The sequence below is a fragment of the Bos indicus genome, chromosome 21 (genome assembly GCF_029378745.1).
Source record: "Bos indicus isolate NIAB-ARS_2022 breed Sahiwal x Tharparkar chromosome 21, NIAB-ARS_B.indTharparkar_mat_pri_1.0, whole genome shotgun sequence".
Lineage (NCBI taxonomy): Eukaryota > Metazoa > Chordata > Mammalia > Artiodactyla > Bovidae > Bos > Bos indicus.
In genome coordinates, this window is record NC_091780.1 from 16604256 (window position 1) to 16620505 (window position 16250).

Below are 16250 nucleotides of genomic sequence, written 5' to 3' on the forward strand. Positions count from 1 at the left end.
AAAGGAATTGGATAGCTTAGGTAAGGGGGTTAGTAAGGTGAGGTTGCATAGAGTCAAGACACTGAAGCCACTGAGCATGTATACACGCAGGCGCAGTGATCTAATATAGGGTAATTGGCTTTTATTTTTTTGTCAACTTTTTAAATAGTGACACTCTTTTTCAGTCATCTGCAGTTAACTTTCCATAGTATATATCTTTTAAAGAGGGACTGGAAGCCTAACTCAAGACTTCAGATTTTTGAAAGTGAAATAAATAGGTTGATTTGCTCTGTAAGATTTAAAAAATGTTTTCCTTGCTTCCTGTCTGTTTTGACCTGACTCCTTGAAGGGCAGAGCTTGTCTTCATAAGTGCAGCTGATGCTGGCCCTGAGTGGGGTGTTTCGTTGTGTTTGTTAAAGCTCCAGGCCTCAGGCTGTTAGCCCATAAGGAGTGTCTCCTTGGAGATTTCATAACTGAGTTTTTAGATTCCCCAGCCCTTTGCTGTTCTTTTTTTTCTCTTGGACTGGGTGGGGAAGTATTCTGTGGGTGGCTGCATTCTTGACTTGCTCCTTGCTCTGACCTGGGATAAGCATCAAGGTCTGTAATGGAAGGTCGCAGAGCCTGTCTCTGGTCTGTCCATTTTGCTTTTAACTGCTTTGTGTTTTAATTTTGTGTTCACTTGAGTAGCAGACTTCAAGACTGCTAATCAGATGTATGAAAAGTCAGTGTATGCGCCAGGTATGGATGGTATGGATGGTATGGTTCTCACTGGTACTTATGGCTTGTAGGACTTAGTATCGTACCAGCAGAAATGGGGCTCTTCACTGGGACTGCAGTTTCGAATGGGAAAGACTTCCTGTTCATTCTCTTGAAGCCTGGGCGTTGGTTTTGAAGCTTGATTATTTGCTTTATCAGAGTTTTGTTGCATTTCAGGGAAAACATTCTCAGACGTTCCTGTTGCTTAAGTAACAGGAGCTGAATTTTGGGGGCCAACAGATTTTAGCTGGCGGATGTTAGCCTGTGTTTGTGTAAAAGGGAGTTTGTCCATTCCCCACCGATTCTCAAGCTTGTAAACATTTCCATTTGGAGGTGGGTAGGAACATGTTGGTCTGTTGAGTTGCATTACTTGTTGGGTGATTGCGAAGCTGACTTTTCCTGTAGGCCATTACCTACTCCTGTGGGAAAACAGAATAAGGCACGTCTATAAAGTAGTCGAAAATGGTTGAGTTTTGCGGGAGATGAAACAGATGAATTAGTTACAGAGAAGTGCTGAACAAGTATGTCTTTGCCTTCTTCCTCTCCCATCAGTCTTTTATTGGTGAGGCACTGCTTCTACCACCAAGCATTTTCCATTTAAATTCTTCTCATTCTCACGGGGTTTAGTCCCCAGCTCACAAAATCACCTTTCTGCCTCCTTGCTTGTAGACCTAAGGTACCCAGTGTTTCTATTCATGAAGTTACGATGTGTTAAAGAGACATGGATCTCTTCACTTGTGAAGTGGATTAATGTGAGGATTTGTAGGTGCTTGATGCAGTTAGAAACTCTTCGTTAAGCGCCAGTAAAGATGATGGTGATGGCAGTTAGCTCTGCATAGTTGTTAAGCTGTAGGGTGTCAGGAATGTAGAATTTATGGGGTTTGCCTTTTGGGTGAGCCAACAAGAACAGCCGTTGAGGAATGAAGTGGGAGAACCGTGCGGTACCTGTCAGTGAGGGACAGACACACTGCGTGCTTTTGGTGAGTGTGAATTTGGCAAGCCAGTGCGTGCTCCTTACCACCAGTGTTATTCCCAGCATACTCTTCAGAGAGAGAGAACGGGGGAGGAAGGAGTATTTTTCTTTTCAAACGCCCTTGGTTGAATTTCAGAAGTGGATTTCAGATGCCAGGAAGCAGCTTGTAACGAGAGGATGAGGTCAGTTGGTATAATTGGAGCTAGTTGATAATTCCTTTACTCTGTTCTCTGAACATTTAGTGTTTCTATTTCTGTAGAAACACATGAGCTAGAAAATGACTAGGTCTCTCCATAGATACGTCGTGTGTCCAACTGGAGAGGGAGGCGCACAGGACGAGGGAGATGAGGGTCAGAGCCCAGAGCCAGCCTCAGCCTTCATCCCTGCTGAGCCTGCAGTAGGTCCCGCGGCCATTGTGTTCTGTTTAAAAGCCTCTGAAGGTTATTTTAGAAATGCCATCTTCAGTTTGATTGTACCAGCACTTGGCAGGGGAACAGAGGGGAAGAAAGAGGAACCAGGAATATATTTTTAAAACTCTGGAAAAAAAAATCGACCTATGAGCTTCTACCTCAAGGGGCAGGGGCTGAGACCGCTATCTTGCGGTTTTCACCATCTTACTTCCTGCTCTGCCACAGAGTCAGCTGTTCCTGGCCCAAGTTTGCTGGTTGAAATCACCCTTTTCATTTTATTCAAGTCACTTAGAGGGAGAGGCGGCACCAACTGAGGTTTCAACTCTAAGCTTCCAAACAGGTGGTTAGTTGAGCGGCCTCCATGTCTCAGAGATTCTGCTGTTGCTGCAAGTAAGGAGTCAGGGTTCTGCTTTGCAGTTGCCTTCACCTTGCCTGGCTTTCTCGGTGGGTGTCCGGAGCCAGGGGTGCTGGCTGGGTTCGTGCCTGTGAAGGACGGTGTGTATAGAGAGAGCACCTGTTCTGTCACCACTGTACAGAAAAGCTGCCCACGTTTGACTGACCTCAGTGCCCTCCCCTGGGGGCCCTGTTACTCTGTCCGCTCAGTCCTTGTATTCATCAGGGGGCGGGGTGTTTAAGGTGTTACCTCTTCTCCCTGCCCCCCGGGGTCTTTGCAGCAGCCGTGGCTGTTGAGTCTTTCGGAGCAGAGTCCTTGTCCGTCTTCTCACCTCGACAGATCCAGCACCAAGCCCGCTGTTGCTGCAGTGGGGTGGGGCCCCCGGGGGCCTGTGTAATTTATGCGGAGAGTCAGAAAGTCAAAGATCTCAGCTCTCAGGCAAGTTTATTTGGACTGTTTATAGTTTGTTGCTCTGTCCACAGTCCCTTGTCTAGAGTACACTCACATTCTTGTTGGCGTGAACTCTTTCCTCTCGGTGCCTTTCCCATGCCTTCTGTCTGGCATCCTTTCCGTCCGTCTTCGCCATCCCTTCCACATCAGAGTGGCTTCTGGACAGGCTGGGCCCTTGACACCTGTACAGGGACCTGCTCACCTACCCCACCCCACTCCCACTTAACAAAACCTGCAAAGCCACAGTTTTACTTTTGGGACAGTACGTCAGGCAGCCTTTTACTCTTTTTCCTCCATGTTAATTTACCTTTTGATTGTAAAGATTTTCAGGAAAAGCAGCCAAGTGAAGCATTGATGGTGATCAGATTATTAGCATTTGGGTCATTCTGTGATAATATTGATTGTATGAAACACACACACACACACACACACACATTGTATTCTGAAATGTAAAGGAAAGGGTACTGTGTAGTAGAGCTTGACTTTCTCTAGCTGTTTTTTGTACATTCTAAATATATTAAGTATTTGAAGTTTCACAGTGCATAGCGGTACTGTCTTTTTGTACATTAGCTAGAAGCATCAATTCATTGTCATGCATTGTTATGCGCCACTTGCCTCCACACATAGCTAGAAATGCTAAATGTTTTAAAGCAACGGTTTTCTTTTTTAACTTAGTTCAAGTGGGGAAATTAATTTTCCATTTCTTATTGTGTAAGTTATTAATATATGTGATCCTCTACGAGTTTCCTTTTAAGAGGAATTCAGAAAACTCGAGATTCAGGGAGTAATCTCGGAAGTTTCTCTTAGCCCTGTTATTTCTAATTCCAGAACAAGTGTAATATCACCTAAATTTAGCCGGGCAATTAACATTTGAAATCATTAGCATTAAACCGTTTTCAGTGAACTGATCAAGTGAGGAGAATTTGCAGAGCACGTTGTCATTGATTTTCGGTTCAGCCGAGATCTCCTCTTACCAATTCTTTACCTTAGTTGTCAAACACCTGTGTTTGTTTTGTGACGCTGTGTGTCCAAATTGAAAGTGAGTTGGCTTTATTAACATCCGAACAGAATTAGACACAATTCTTTTAAAGCACCATTTTCAAAATGCATAGGCACTTCCTCCTCTATTGTGGACCCCGAGAGTGCAGTGTTACACTCACCTTGAGCGTGACTTGGGGAGAGATCACTGAGAGAGACCTTCCCATAGAGTGACAGGGCCGGGATTGTCAGAACGTGGGTACGTGTTGGTCTTCAAGTAGCTGAATTCTCTGCTGAAACTGCTGATCAAGTTATCACAGGTTCTACAGTATGTTACGGTTCCATGTGGCTTCCAGATTGTTAGAAGGAGGGGTGATAATTTTCATGTGCTTTTAGTTGACTGGCCCTAGTTGTTTCTTCCTAAACTAAGTTTATCAGTAATTAAAAAAAAATTACTCTCTGCTCATTGTATGATATAAAAACAAAATGACTCCCCAAGGGATATTTTATGAATAGAAATTCTCCTTTAAAAATGAAAGTCTTCACTTAAGTTAATAGAGTGATTTTTTTTTTTTTAAACCCACTGCTGCTACTGCTGCTAAGTCACTTCAGTCGTGCCCGACTCTGAGTGACCCCATACACGGCAGCCCACCAGGCTCCCCCGTCCCTGGGATTCTCCAGGCAAGAACAGTGGAGTGGGTTGCCCTTTCCTTCTCCAATGCATGAAAGTGAAAAGTGAAAGTGAAGTCGCTCAGTCGTGTCCGACTCTTGGCGACACCATGGACTGCAGCCCACCAGGCCCCTCCATCCATGGGACTTTGGGCAAAAGTACTGGAGTGGGGTGCCATTGCCTTCTCCGAAACCCACTAGTGGGCTGCTGAAAAGTATTGGAGTTTCTTTGACTCTATAAAATTTTCATTTAATTATGTAATACACAAATTTCTTTTACTCGAGGTCTTTATTGTTCAGAAACCTTCCCTCCCATTTTGCGATGGTTAAACAAACAAACGGTGTGTTTTCAAATACCATTATTCTCAAATACCATTATTTGAAGACCTACTACTGGAGAATCATAATATTGAAGGCAGTTATTTATCCTCGCCGTATGAGAGCCATTTGAACAATTTAAAAGCTAATGTTGACATCCTTAGCATCTGCTTCTGATACACTCTTCTGCCTGCCCCTTGTGGGAATGATCCGATAGTTCTTTTGTCACGCACCGTGACCAAGAAGGCGGTCTGCGGGTCACTGTGAAATGATTTCTAACCAAGTAGCCACTCCAGGCCTTGGGATTTGTCCAGGTGAGGTCCTCCAGCTTAGTAATGTCTGCATTTGTGTGCACGCCCGCTGGCCTGGATTTAGTCTTTCCAAGTAGTTTATAACTGGTTTGGCCCATTGGATTGCTTGCTTTTTGGATGATACAGGTTGGGGAGGATGAAGGAAGTAGAAAGGCCTGAACTTGGCAGTCTCTTTACAGGATGTCTCTTTTAACCCCTGCTGAGGTTAATTTACATAAAACCCAGCTGTGTGTGTGTGCGAAGTTTTCTAAATTTAAAGTTTATTCTTATTACCATAGTGATAAGATTGTCAGCACTCCTGAATTTACGGTCTTGCTCTCCTCTATCTGGGCGTCCTGGCAGCTCACAGTTCCGTTTCCTTTGGGTAACAGGATGCAGCTGGTGGCTGGATTCTCACCTGTGGAATAGCCCTTCGGAGCTCTCTCCTCCGTGTAGGTCTCTGCAAAGCAGCAGAAACCATTTTTGCAGGAAACCACAGGCCTGTGTTAAACACCAAGGGAGCATTGAAATAACATGTGTGAGTGTTCCTCTTCCCGAAGGTACCAATCACCGTGGAGCGCTGCCTTCTGCCCTCCCCTTGGCTTTGAGGTTCTTATTTAGTTAGCTGATGCTCACTCCCCCCTTCTCTGGTCTCTGTTACCTCTCCGGCCAACTGAGCAAGTTGAACCAGGCTGGATTTCATAATGAGCTACTAGGTAAGCCTTCTGGGACTTTCAGATATTTTGGGGAAGATTGATTTTTGTTCTTACATGCTGTGGACCCTTGGCCATCAAATGGTATGGGGAAGCTCATCCGTCTGTCTGTGATGGTCATGTCAGTCAGGCGTCTTTTTAGTATTTACTGGGTGCTCAGTACTGTGCCAGATGCTGTCGGGAGCCGTGGTGGTATGGAGGAGGAGTGCTCCAGAGGACTCTGCTGTGTGGCAGGCCAGCATAAACAAGCCAAGGGGAAAAGGCAGGCATGGAATAAAGGGGGAGAATACCAGTGTGTGACTTACTGCTGACTGTGTGGATTAGCCTATCAGCAGTAATCAGCAGGGCGGAGGGCATTATCTTGAGCCAGAAGAGTGAGCACTGGGCCGAGGGTGGAGCATGCAGAGGGGGTGTAGGAGCTGCAGGGCTGCTGTGGGGGGAGAGCAGCGCTCAATAAGGCGGTACAGATAGTGCACCGAACAGTATTTGGAGAAGTCAGGGTGGGTCTCTGGGGGAGCCTGGATGACCTCTCGAGGTCACCGGGGATGAAGGGCATATTTAATAGAGTGCGGTGTCTTTTGGGGTTCCCATTTCTCTCATCAGTACCCTTCATTTAGAATTCAGGGTCAGCACGGCAATTAGGATGGTCCACGAGAAATGCTCCTTGAACGTGATGTGAGATTAATGCTGAGAAGACTAAAGACGTAACTCGTGCCAGGCAGTAACGATAGGAACGTAATTTATTGAGTATTTTCTCATTGCTTAGTATCGATAAACATTTCATATGCGTCTTTTATTCTTAGGTTTCCCCATTTTACACATGAGACTAAAGCTTGGCAGTTAAATAGCTTGTTGGAGGCAGTGCAGCCAGAAGTGTAAGAGCTGTACAGCTCAAATCCAACTCTGTGTCCTCCTCTGAATTGTATTGCCTTTCTCATTTTTATTCCTGCAGTATTTTAGTTGTTTTTGTTGTTCAGTCGCCATGTCAGGTCCAACTCTTCGTGACCCCATGGACTGCAGCATGCCAGGCTCCCCTGTCCCTCACCATCTCGTGGAGTTTGCCCAAGTTCATGTCCATTAAATCGGTGATGCCATCCAACCATCACATCCTCTGTTGCCCCCTTCTCCTGCCTTCACTCTTTCCCAGCATCAGGGTCTTTTCCATTGAGTTACCTGTTCGCATCAGGTGGACAAAAGTATACAGTATTCTAGTAGGGGCTGCTAAAGAATCCTTAAATGCTAGAAGGTTGTCTTCCCAATCTAGACGGGCACTTTTCAGCCATCTGTTCCTTTAATATCTTTATTATTCATCCAAGTGGCTTATAGAAAGACGGGGGAAAATAAATATGATGCTGAATTTTTTGCAGAGGAAATGTGCCGAGCTTATTAACCTCCCATTTGGCAGCTGCCCGTCCCAAGTGGCCCGCGTGTGTGTGCGGATGTGGCATCTGGGCCTGATCCCTCGGGTTCAGGGCTCCCCCTTTAGAAGAACAAACATGGGTTAAATGTACTCCCCAAACTGTGATCACTTCCTGTTTTTAGGCTTTTCTCTCCCTTTCTTGGTAGCTCAGTGATAAAGAATCTGCCTGCCAATGCGGGAGACTCGGGAGATCCCTGGATCGGGAAGATCCCCTGGAGAAGGGAATGGCAGCCCACTCCAGTGTTCTTGCCTGGAAAATCCCGTGGACAGAGGAGCCTGAGGGGCTACAGTCCATGAGGTCACAAAAAGTCGGACACAACTGAGCATGCACGCAGTGCTCCTTTTTATGAGGCCTGCAGATCTTAGCACCGTTGCCTGGAACTTCCTAAAGAGAAGAGGCTGGTGCCCCCAGAGAACCTTCTAGGAGGTAAGAGATGGCTTACCACTGTGTAGGCAGAGAGGAAGCTGCAGAGTGAAAGCAGCATTTTAGGAAGGTTGAGTCAGAGCCGCACATGGAGCATGGAGAGATTTTCTCAAGGTGATAAGGCCCGGCGTTCAGGTCTACAAGCAGAGACAGGCAGACTGGCGGTGATTCCTGCCTGGGGAAGGAGGTGATGAGGGCTGCTCTGGGACCCCTTCTAATTATAGAGTTCATGGCTCCCAGGGTTTGGCTCGGTTTTGGGGTGAGGATCCCAGGGCCCCTGGACATTGATTGGAAAGCCGGTCTTTGCCTGCTGCACCTCGGGGAAGCCACTGTGGGGTTCTAGCCTGGCCTTCCTTGTTGTAACCCACAGCAGATACGTGGACTCTCAGGGTTTGAATTTAGGCTACAGGAGATTACCTTCCAGTGGTACTTTTTATGAGTCTTTGAACCTGAGTTGTGAATGATCAGACATTTGAGCTGAGCTTAAAAAAAACAGAAGACAAAGCAAAACCAAGAAAATGATAGTAATAAAAAAGCAGAGATTTGTTGATGCCGTGTCATCGTACGGCCATCATTTCTTTGGGCTAGCACTGTGTCACAGTGGTTTGTGTATTTTCTTCTGTCTTCCTTCCTCGGCAACTTGGAGGCATGTGAATTTACACAAGTATCTCTCCTGACTTCTTCCCTCACCTCCTGCTTGCTCTTCTCATTCTTCTGCATAGTTGTAAAGAACTAACTGCGCTGTCTTGTCTTTGGCTATTCTGTTCTTGTTTTCTTTCCTTTCTGTGTTACACATCTCCTGCTGTGTCTACTTAGTTAAAACCTTCCCTAGCATTGACTGAAGCGACTTAGCAGCAGCAGCAGCAGCATTGGCCTTCTACAATAAGCTATGTCTGGGCTCCACCTTCTAGAGGGTTTATAGCTCCTTCCTGATCCTTGTAAAGTTTTTATTGCACTAATCATAATGTACTGCAAATTAAGTATTTAAGTGTGGGTGTCACTTGTGATACTGGTAGGGGCCATGTGTTATTTCCCTATCATGGATTGCAGCCTTGTCGTGGCGAAGGGGCTTGTGCAGCTCAGTGAAGCTTTGAGTCATGCTGTGCAGGGCCACCCAAGACAGACGGCTCCTAGTGAAGAGTTCTGACAAAACACGGTCCACTGGAGCAGGTATTATTGGCCAGTCACCCCAATATTCTTGCCCCATGGACTATAAAAAAATATGATACTGGAAGGTGAGCCCAGGTTGGAAGGTGTCCAGTAGGCTACTCAGTAATTCCAGCTGAGTTATTTAAAACCCTAAAAGATGATGCTGTTAAAGTGCTGCACGCAGCATGCCAACAAATTTGGAAAACTCAGCAGTGGCCACAGGACTAGAAAAGGTCACTTTTCATTCCAATCTCAAAGAAGGGCAATACCAAAGAATGTTCAAGGTACCATACCGTTGTGCTCATGTCACATGCTAGCAAGGTTATGTTCAGAATCCTTCAAGCTAGATTTCAGAAGTATGTGAACTGAGGACTTCCAGATACACAAGCTCGGTTTTGAAGAGGCAGAGGAACCAGAGATCAAATTGCCAGCATTGTTGGATCATGGAGAAAGCAAGGGAGTTCCAGAAAAACATCTGCCTCATTGATTATGTTAAAGTCTTTGACTGTGTGGATCACAACAAACTGTGGAAAATTCTTAAAGAGATGAGAGTACCAGACCACCTTACCTGTCTACCTGAACATCCTGTATGCAGAACAAGAAGCTACAATGGACTGGCTCACAATTAGGAAAGAGTACAATAAGGCTGTGTATTGTCACCCTGCTTATTTAACTTCTATGTAGAGTACATCATGTGAAATGCCTAGCTAGGTGAATCACAAACTGGAATCAAGATTGCTGGGAGAGATATTAACAACCTGAGATATACAGATGATATCAATCTAGTGGCAGAAAGTGAAGAGGAACTAAAGAGCCTCTTGATGAAGGTGAAAGAGGATAGTGAAAAGGCTGGCTTAAAACTCAGCATTCAGAAAACGAAGATCATGGCATCTGGTCCCATCATTTCATGGCAAATAGATGGGGAAACAATGGAAACAGTGAGAGACTTTATTTTCTTGGGCTCCAAAATCACTGTGGACAGTGACTGCAGCCATGAAATTAAATGATACTTGCTCCTTGGTAGGAAAGCTATGACAAACCTAGACAGTGTATTAAAAAGTAGAGACATTGCTTTGCTGACCAAAGTCCATATAGTCAAAGCTATGGTTTTTCCAGTAGCCATGCATGGATATGACAGTTGGACCATAAAGAAGGCTGAGTACTGAAGAATTGATGCTTTTGAATTGTGCTGGAGAAGACTCTTGAGACTCCCTTGGACAGCAAAGAGATCAAACCAGTCAATCCTAAAAGAAATTAGCCCTGCCTGATAGCTCAGTTGGTAAAGAATTTCCCTGCGATGCAGGAGACCCCAGTTCAATTTCTGGATCAGAAAGATCGCTGCAGAAGGGATAGGCTACCCACTCCAGTATTCTTGGGCTTCCCTTGTGACTCAGTTGGTAAAGGATCCACCTGCATTGCGGGAGACCTGGGTTAGATCCCTGGGTTGGGAAGATCTCCTGGAGAAAGGAAAGGCGGCCTATTCCAGTATTCTGACCTGGAGAATTCCATGGACTGTATAGCCCATAGGAGTTGCAAAGGGTTGGACATGACTGAGCAACTTTCACTTTCACTTTATTCATTGAAAGGACTGATGCTGAAGCTCAAATACTTTGGCCACCTGATGCGAAGAGCCAACTCATTGGAAAAGACCCTGATCCTGGGAAAGATTGAAAGCAAAAGGAGAAGAGGGTGGCAGAGGATGAGATGGTTAGATAGCATCACTAACTAGTGGACATGAATTTGAGCTAACCTTGGGAGATAGTGGAGGACAGAGGAGCCTGACGTGCTGCAGTCCATGGAGTCAGAGTTGGACATGACTTAGCAAGTGAATGGTAGCAAAGCTGTATTTGTCCCTAAAGCTCAGCATCTAGCTGTCCGTGGACTATTTTAAGGGCTCAGTAATATGAGATTATCTACCATTATTAAGTCTTTACCTGCCAGGCAGATGTTATAAACATATATATAGAAAATGAGGCCCCAGTCACTAAAGACTATGGTGTGCTTACCCATATGAATTTTAGAGCAAGTTCTAAGATGAATGTGAGAAAATCAGAGTTTGAAAATTAAATTTCTTTATTTTAATTGATAAACCGTTGTGACAAAGTTCTGATTTGTTTTATTCCACGATAATTCCTTTGATTGTGTGTGTGTGTTTGCCATAAATTCTGGGTCATTCTGCCTACTGGGTAATGCGGCACTGATAAAGAATAAATCAAATGAGTGCGGCTGTTGGGTTTTTGTCTCAGTTTGCTGTATCCTTTTGTTTTCCTGTTGAGTATTGCCCTCTGTTAGACTCTGTGTCCTGACAGCCTCTCCGAGGCACCCCCTTCCCCTCCCACCCCTCTTCTGACTAGTGCTTTGCTTTTATCTTGGTGTGTAGTAAGCACCGTGTCATGAGAGGGTGGGATAGAGCAAGGCTCACTGTGCCATGACAACCAGACACCTGATCTGAGTCTCAACACTGTTTCCAAAAGTGTGGGCTGTGATTTCAAAGGAAAACATCACAAGGTTAGGTTTTTTGATTTGGACTCTGATGGTGGAAGTAGGCAGGGAGGGGCTGGGCAAGAATTGGCATTATCTGAGAACGTGCCAACAGATGATCATGTGCCCTGAGGTTTGAGCATCACTGCTTAAAGCTCACTGCTCAGTTAATCAGTGAGTGAATCTTTAAACAGAAGAGCTTGGACATATACGAGACTTCCATAAAGTTTCCTCAGTTCCTTATTCAGAAAATATACTTGGTATGTGTAGTATTTTTTTTTTTTTTTTTTGGTAGAACTTGACATCCTCACCAGGAAAAGCCTATCTACCCCTTTACTGTGCTTCCTTTTCTGTTGTTCAGAATTCCTGGCTCCCGCCCTCAGCCAGTGCATGATATGTTTATAGCCAGCAGCCCAGACTCCTTAGGAATGAAGGAGAGAGTCTTTTGAATCTTGTTGTTTTCCTTGAGGAAGACCTGAATGTTGACCGTTCTGCAAGAATCCAGAGTATGCGTTGTCATTTCCATGTTAACCCCCACCCAGATGTTTGTGGGTTTTGAAGGATTTATTCTAGCCCAGTCGTAGCCAGGTCCCTGGCCATGGAAATTCATCTGAAGCACACTTTTCCATGGAAATACCCTGCAGGTAGAAATACTCTATCTATGCCTGGCTGCATCCCAAACAGCTGTCCTTGCCTTAATGAGACTGGGGTGGTTGTGTTTAGGGGGCAGTTTGCACATCTTTTTTGTGGATTTAGATGCTTCCCTGTTGTGAATGGCAAAAACCAGGCCGAGTTTGTTAGGCGTGGACAGCTGGTCCTTAGGAAAAGAGAGTTTTCAGTATAATTACCTGCTGTGGTGTTGGGGGCACCTGTGACTTGCCCGCTGCCCCTCCTTGAACATTTGGCTTTAACAGGAGCACCTGTTAAAGGCTTCTTTGGTGTAAAGTGTAACTGTGACCGAAGGATAGTGAGTTTGGTTTATGTTTACAGACGTATGGGTGCAGACGTTCTTGTTTTAATTGCTTTGCTTTTTATCAGCTCTAGGGACCTCTAGTAAAGCTGGTAGATTATTCAGTTTGACATTGAGGGGAAAAAACAGGTCTTTTTACTCCTTTCTGGTCTGTTGTAACAGGGGACTTATGCCTTTCCTGTATTGAGACGTGCTTTTTTTTTTTTAAGATGGAAAATATCTTTGAGACATATAAAACTGTTGAATGAGGACATAATGTTTCTTTGGATTATTGAGTTGGTTTTTTTTTTAGCTTTTGACCAGGAGTTGGCATTCTGTGATCCCACTGGCTGAACCTAGACTTCTGCCTCTTTTAGTAAATAAAGTTTTATTGGAACATGGCCACACCCAGTCATACATACGGCAGCAGAAACCCTGTGCCTGCAGAGCTTAAAATATTTACTGTTTGACTTTTTACAGAAATGTTTGCTGACGCTTATTAAGGATTCCAATTTTTATTTAGGTATGTATTTTTTCTTCGGGGTGGGGGGGTTTACCTGGTAAGATTTTGCATTTGTTTGCTCAGGCACATTGCTTGTTGGAAGTGCTTTCTGTCCTGTCCGTCCCGTAAACTAGTCAAACAGGCTTATTGTGATCCTGTGTAGTGACTGAGTTTCTGCACTGTCATTTTTCAGGTAGAGCGAGGTGCAAAACATTCCAGAACTTTTGGTAAACTTGGTCAGCGCTGCACGCCCAGTGCTGGTATATTCTGATGATGGGCTGTGCTTTGCATCCTGTGAGGAAAAGGCTGATACTAGTGTATGTTAAAGGACAGGAAGGGATCGTTGCAGCAGTCTTTGCTTCTCTAATCAGCAGCACCCTGAGACTTTTTTTTCCTCTTGCTCTCTTTTATATTTTTAATAGGAGGATAATTGCTTTTTATTGTGTTGATTTCTGCTGCATGAATCAGCCATAGGTAGACATATGTCCCCGCCCTCTTGAACCTCCCTCACACCCCTCTAGGTAGTCACAGAGCACCTGATTTGAGCTTCACCGTCAAAATGGGAGAAAACAATTGCAAATGAAACAATTGACAAAGGGTTAATCTCCGGAATATATAAGCAGCTTATGCAGATCAACAGCAGAAAAACTAATAGCCCAGTCAAAAAATGGGCAGAAGACCTAAACAGATATTTCTCCAAATAGATGGCCAGTAATACATGAAAAGATGCTCAAGGTTGCTCATTATTCAGTTCAGTCGCTCAGTCGTGTCCGACTCTTTGCGACCCCATGGACTGCAGCACGCCAGGCTTCCCTGTCCATCTCTAACTTCTGGAGCCTACCCAAACTCATGTCCATCGTGTCAGTGATGCCATCCAACCATCTCAACCTCTGTTGTCCCCTTCTCCTCCCAACTTTGATCTTTCCCAGCATTGGGGTCTTTTCCAGTGAATCAGTTCTTCGCATCAGGTGGCCAAAGTATTGGAGTTTCAGCTTCAGCATCAGCCCTTCCAATGAATATTCAGGACTGATTTCCTTTAGGATTGACTGGTTGGATCTCCTTGCAGTTCAAGGCTGCTCATTATTAGAGAAATGCAAATCGAAATTACAATGAGGTATCACCTCACACCAGTCAGAAAGCCCCTCACCAAAAAATCTACAAATAATAAATGCTGGAGAGGGTTTGGAGAAAAGGGAACCCTTTTGCGTCGTTGGTGGGAATGTCAATTGATAACAGCCATTATGGAGAACAGTGTGGAGATGCCGTAAGAAACTAGGAATAAAACTACTTGCCGGCAGTGTGGGAGACCTGGGTTCGATCCCTGGGTTGGGAAGGTCCCCTGGAGGAGGGCACAGCTACCCCACTCCTGTACTCTTGGCTGGAGAATCCCATGGACAGAGGAGCCTGGGAGGCTGCAGCCCATAGGGTCACAAAGAGTTGGGCACGACAGAGCACGCACACAGTGAGGGGGCATGGACGCAGCCTCGATGTCCACCCTGAGACTTCTTGCATCTGGGTGTTGTGGCAGGGTGTGTAGATTTGCATGATTGACACAGCTGCATTAAAACTGGGGGAGCCTGTTTTGACATAAAGTGAACATGTTCCATTTATACAGCGGCAAAGTGTTTGGTTTTTATTGGAGCATTTTGAAATAAAACTCAAAATGTGAGAATAAATACTCTTACTGCGCTTGTTATTACTATTATTTCATACACACCCAAGTTTATGACTTCCCCAGAACTGTAACAGGTTACTATGGAGTGGCAGAGTTGGTAGACATACCTAACACCATGTCATTTAAATCTTTGCATTTTGATAGTTCTTTTTCTTCATGGTCTCTTTCAAATGGCGTGCAGCCTTTACTGGCCCCACAGCGTCAGTCACGTGTTGTGCTTGTGAAGTTATTCACTAGTTTGATATCAGAGACAGAAAACATTTTAGGATTTTCTCTTAAAATTCCTTGATCAAATGATTGGATAGACATGGTGCTTTTAATTTTCCTCTTGATAAAAAGTCTGTTGACAAAGCAAAGACTCCAGTGGTCTCCAAACTGGGCTTGGGGTATAGGTTGGTTTTCAAGTGCGTTTGCTCTGACTGAGAAGATTGCCTTCCTGTACTACGTAGTCTCCTTTTTTAGAACACAGTTCTCAAGTAAATTAAGTCTGTTTAAATGTGTGAAATAAGTTGATGCACTGTATATAGCGAGTGTTTGATGGTTTAGCATCAGAACTCTTGAGTTCTCGGTTTTAGGACCAGTTTGAGGGTCTTTTCATCTATTAATTTGTATTACTTGCTTTCTTAATCTCTCTCGCTGTGGGGGTAAAACTCACCCCAGGAGGCCTTCCCTCGGCCCCGTATTTAAAACTGTATCCTGCTCATTGCCTGTCCCCTCTTCACTGATGCTTTCCCGTGGCTCTCACTAGTGCTTTCTCTCTGCTGGTCCTCAGATAAGCTCTGTTTGTACTCTCAATGCCTTGAGCAGGGTGCCCAGCACACTGTAGATGCCCAGTGATGGTTGAATTAACGAAGTCGAGGAGAGTCTGTGCTGTCTGTAGAATGAGGGCTAGAGGCAGGCAGGGCAGGTCGGTTGGTGACATCAGACTGGGCTTGAATTCTAGGTTCATCCACCTCTTATGGTGATATTAAATAATTCAATCATTGAAAGGAAACACCCCCCTCCCCAACCAGTGAGATGGGAAAAAAATGGGGAAAATAGTATTTTTTAAAAGGGGATTAAAATTGGTGTTGGAGGGACTTCTCTGGCGGTCCAGAGGTTAAGACTTCGCCTTCCATCGCAGGGGTGTTATGGGTTCGATCTTTGGTCAGGGAGCTTAAATCCCACATGCTCGTGGCCAAAAAACCAAAACATGAAACAGAAGAAAAATGGTAACAATTTCAATAAAAACTTTAAAAGTGGTCCACATTAAAAAAAAAAATGATACTGGTTTTCAGTTCAGTTCAGTTGCTCAGTCCTGTCCAACTCTTTGCGACCCCGTGAATCACAGCATGCCAGGCCTCCCTGTCCATCACCAACTCTCAGAGTTCACCCAAACTCATGTGCATTGAGTCGTTGATGCCATCCAGCCATCTCATCCTCTGTCGTCCCCTTCTCCTCCTGCCCCTAATCCCTCCCAGCATCAGGGTCTTTTCCAATGAGTCAACTCTTTGCATGAGGTGGCCAAAGTATTGGAGTTTCAGCCTCGGCATCAGTCCTTCCAATGAACACCCAGGACTGGTCTCCTTTAGGATGGACTGGTTGGATCTCCTTGCAGTCCAAGGGACTCTCAAGAGTCTTCTCCAGCACCACAGTTCAAAAGCATCAATTCTTCGGCGCTCAGCGTCTTCACAGCCCAACTCTCACATCCGTACATGACCACTGGAAAAACCATAGCCTT

At 44.9% G+C, this 16250-nt stretch overlaps 1 protein-coding gene across 14 annotated transcripts in view; it reads left to right on the forward strand.

The window, feature by feature from the left end:
• Positions 1 to 16250, forward strand: part of AKAP13 (A-kinase anchoring protein 13) — a 324597-nt gene that overhangs the window by 70806 nt on the left and 237541 nt on the right. For 4 of the 14 annotated variants that reach the window (XM_070775962.1, XM_070775965.1, XM_070775966.1 and 1 more), the window contains exon 1: positions 2991 to 5933. The exons of 1 other annotated variant lie outside the window; for it this stretch is intronic. In XM_070775962.1, the coding sequence (XP_070632063.1) occupies positions 5846 to 5933 (88 nt within the window). In that variant the 5' untranslated portion in view covers positions 2991 to 5845. Of the gene's footprint in view, positions 1 to 2565; positions 2951 to 2989; positions 5934 to 12740; positions 12877 to 16250 lie in introns of those variants that run through there. 9 more of the 14 variants (XM_070775971.1, XM_070775963.1, XM_070775964.1 and 6 more) reach the window with 5 other exon arrangements.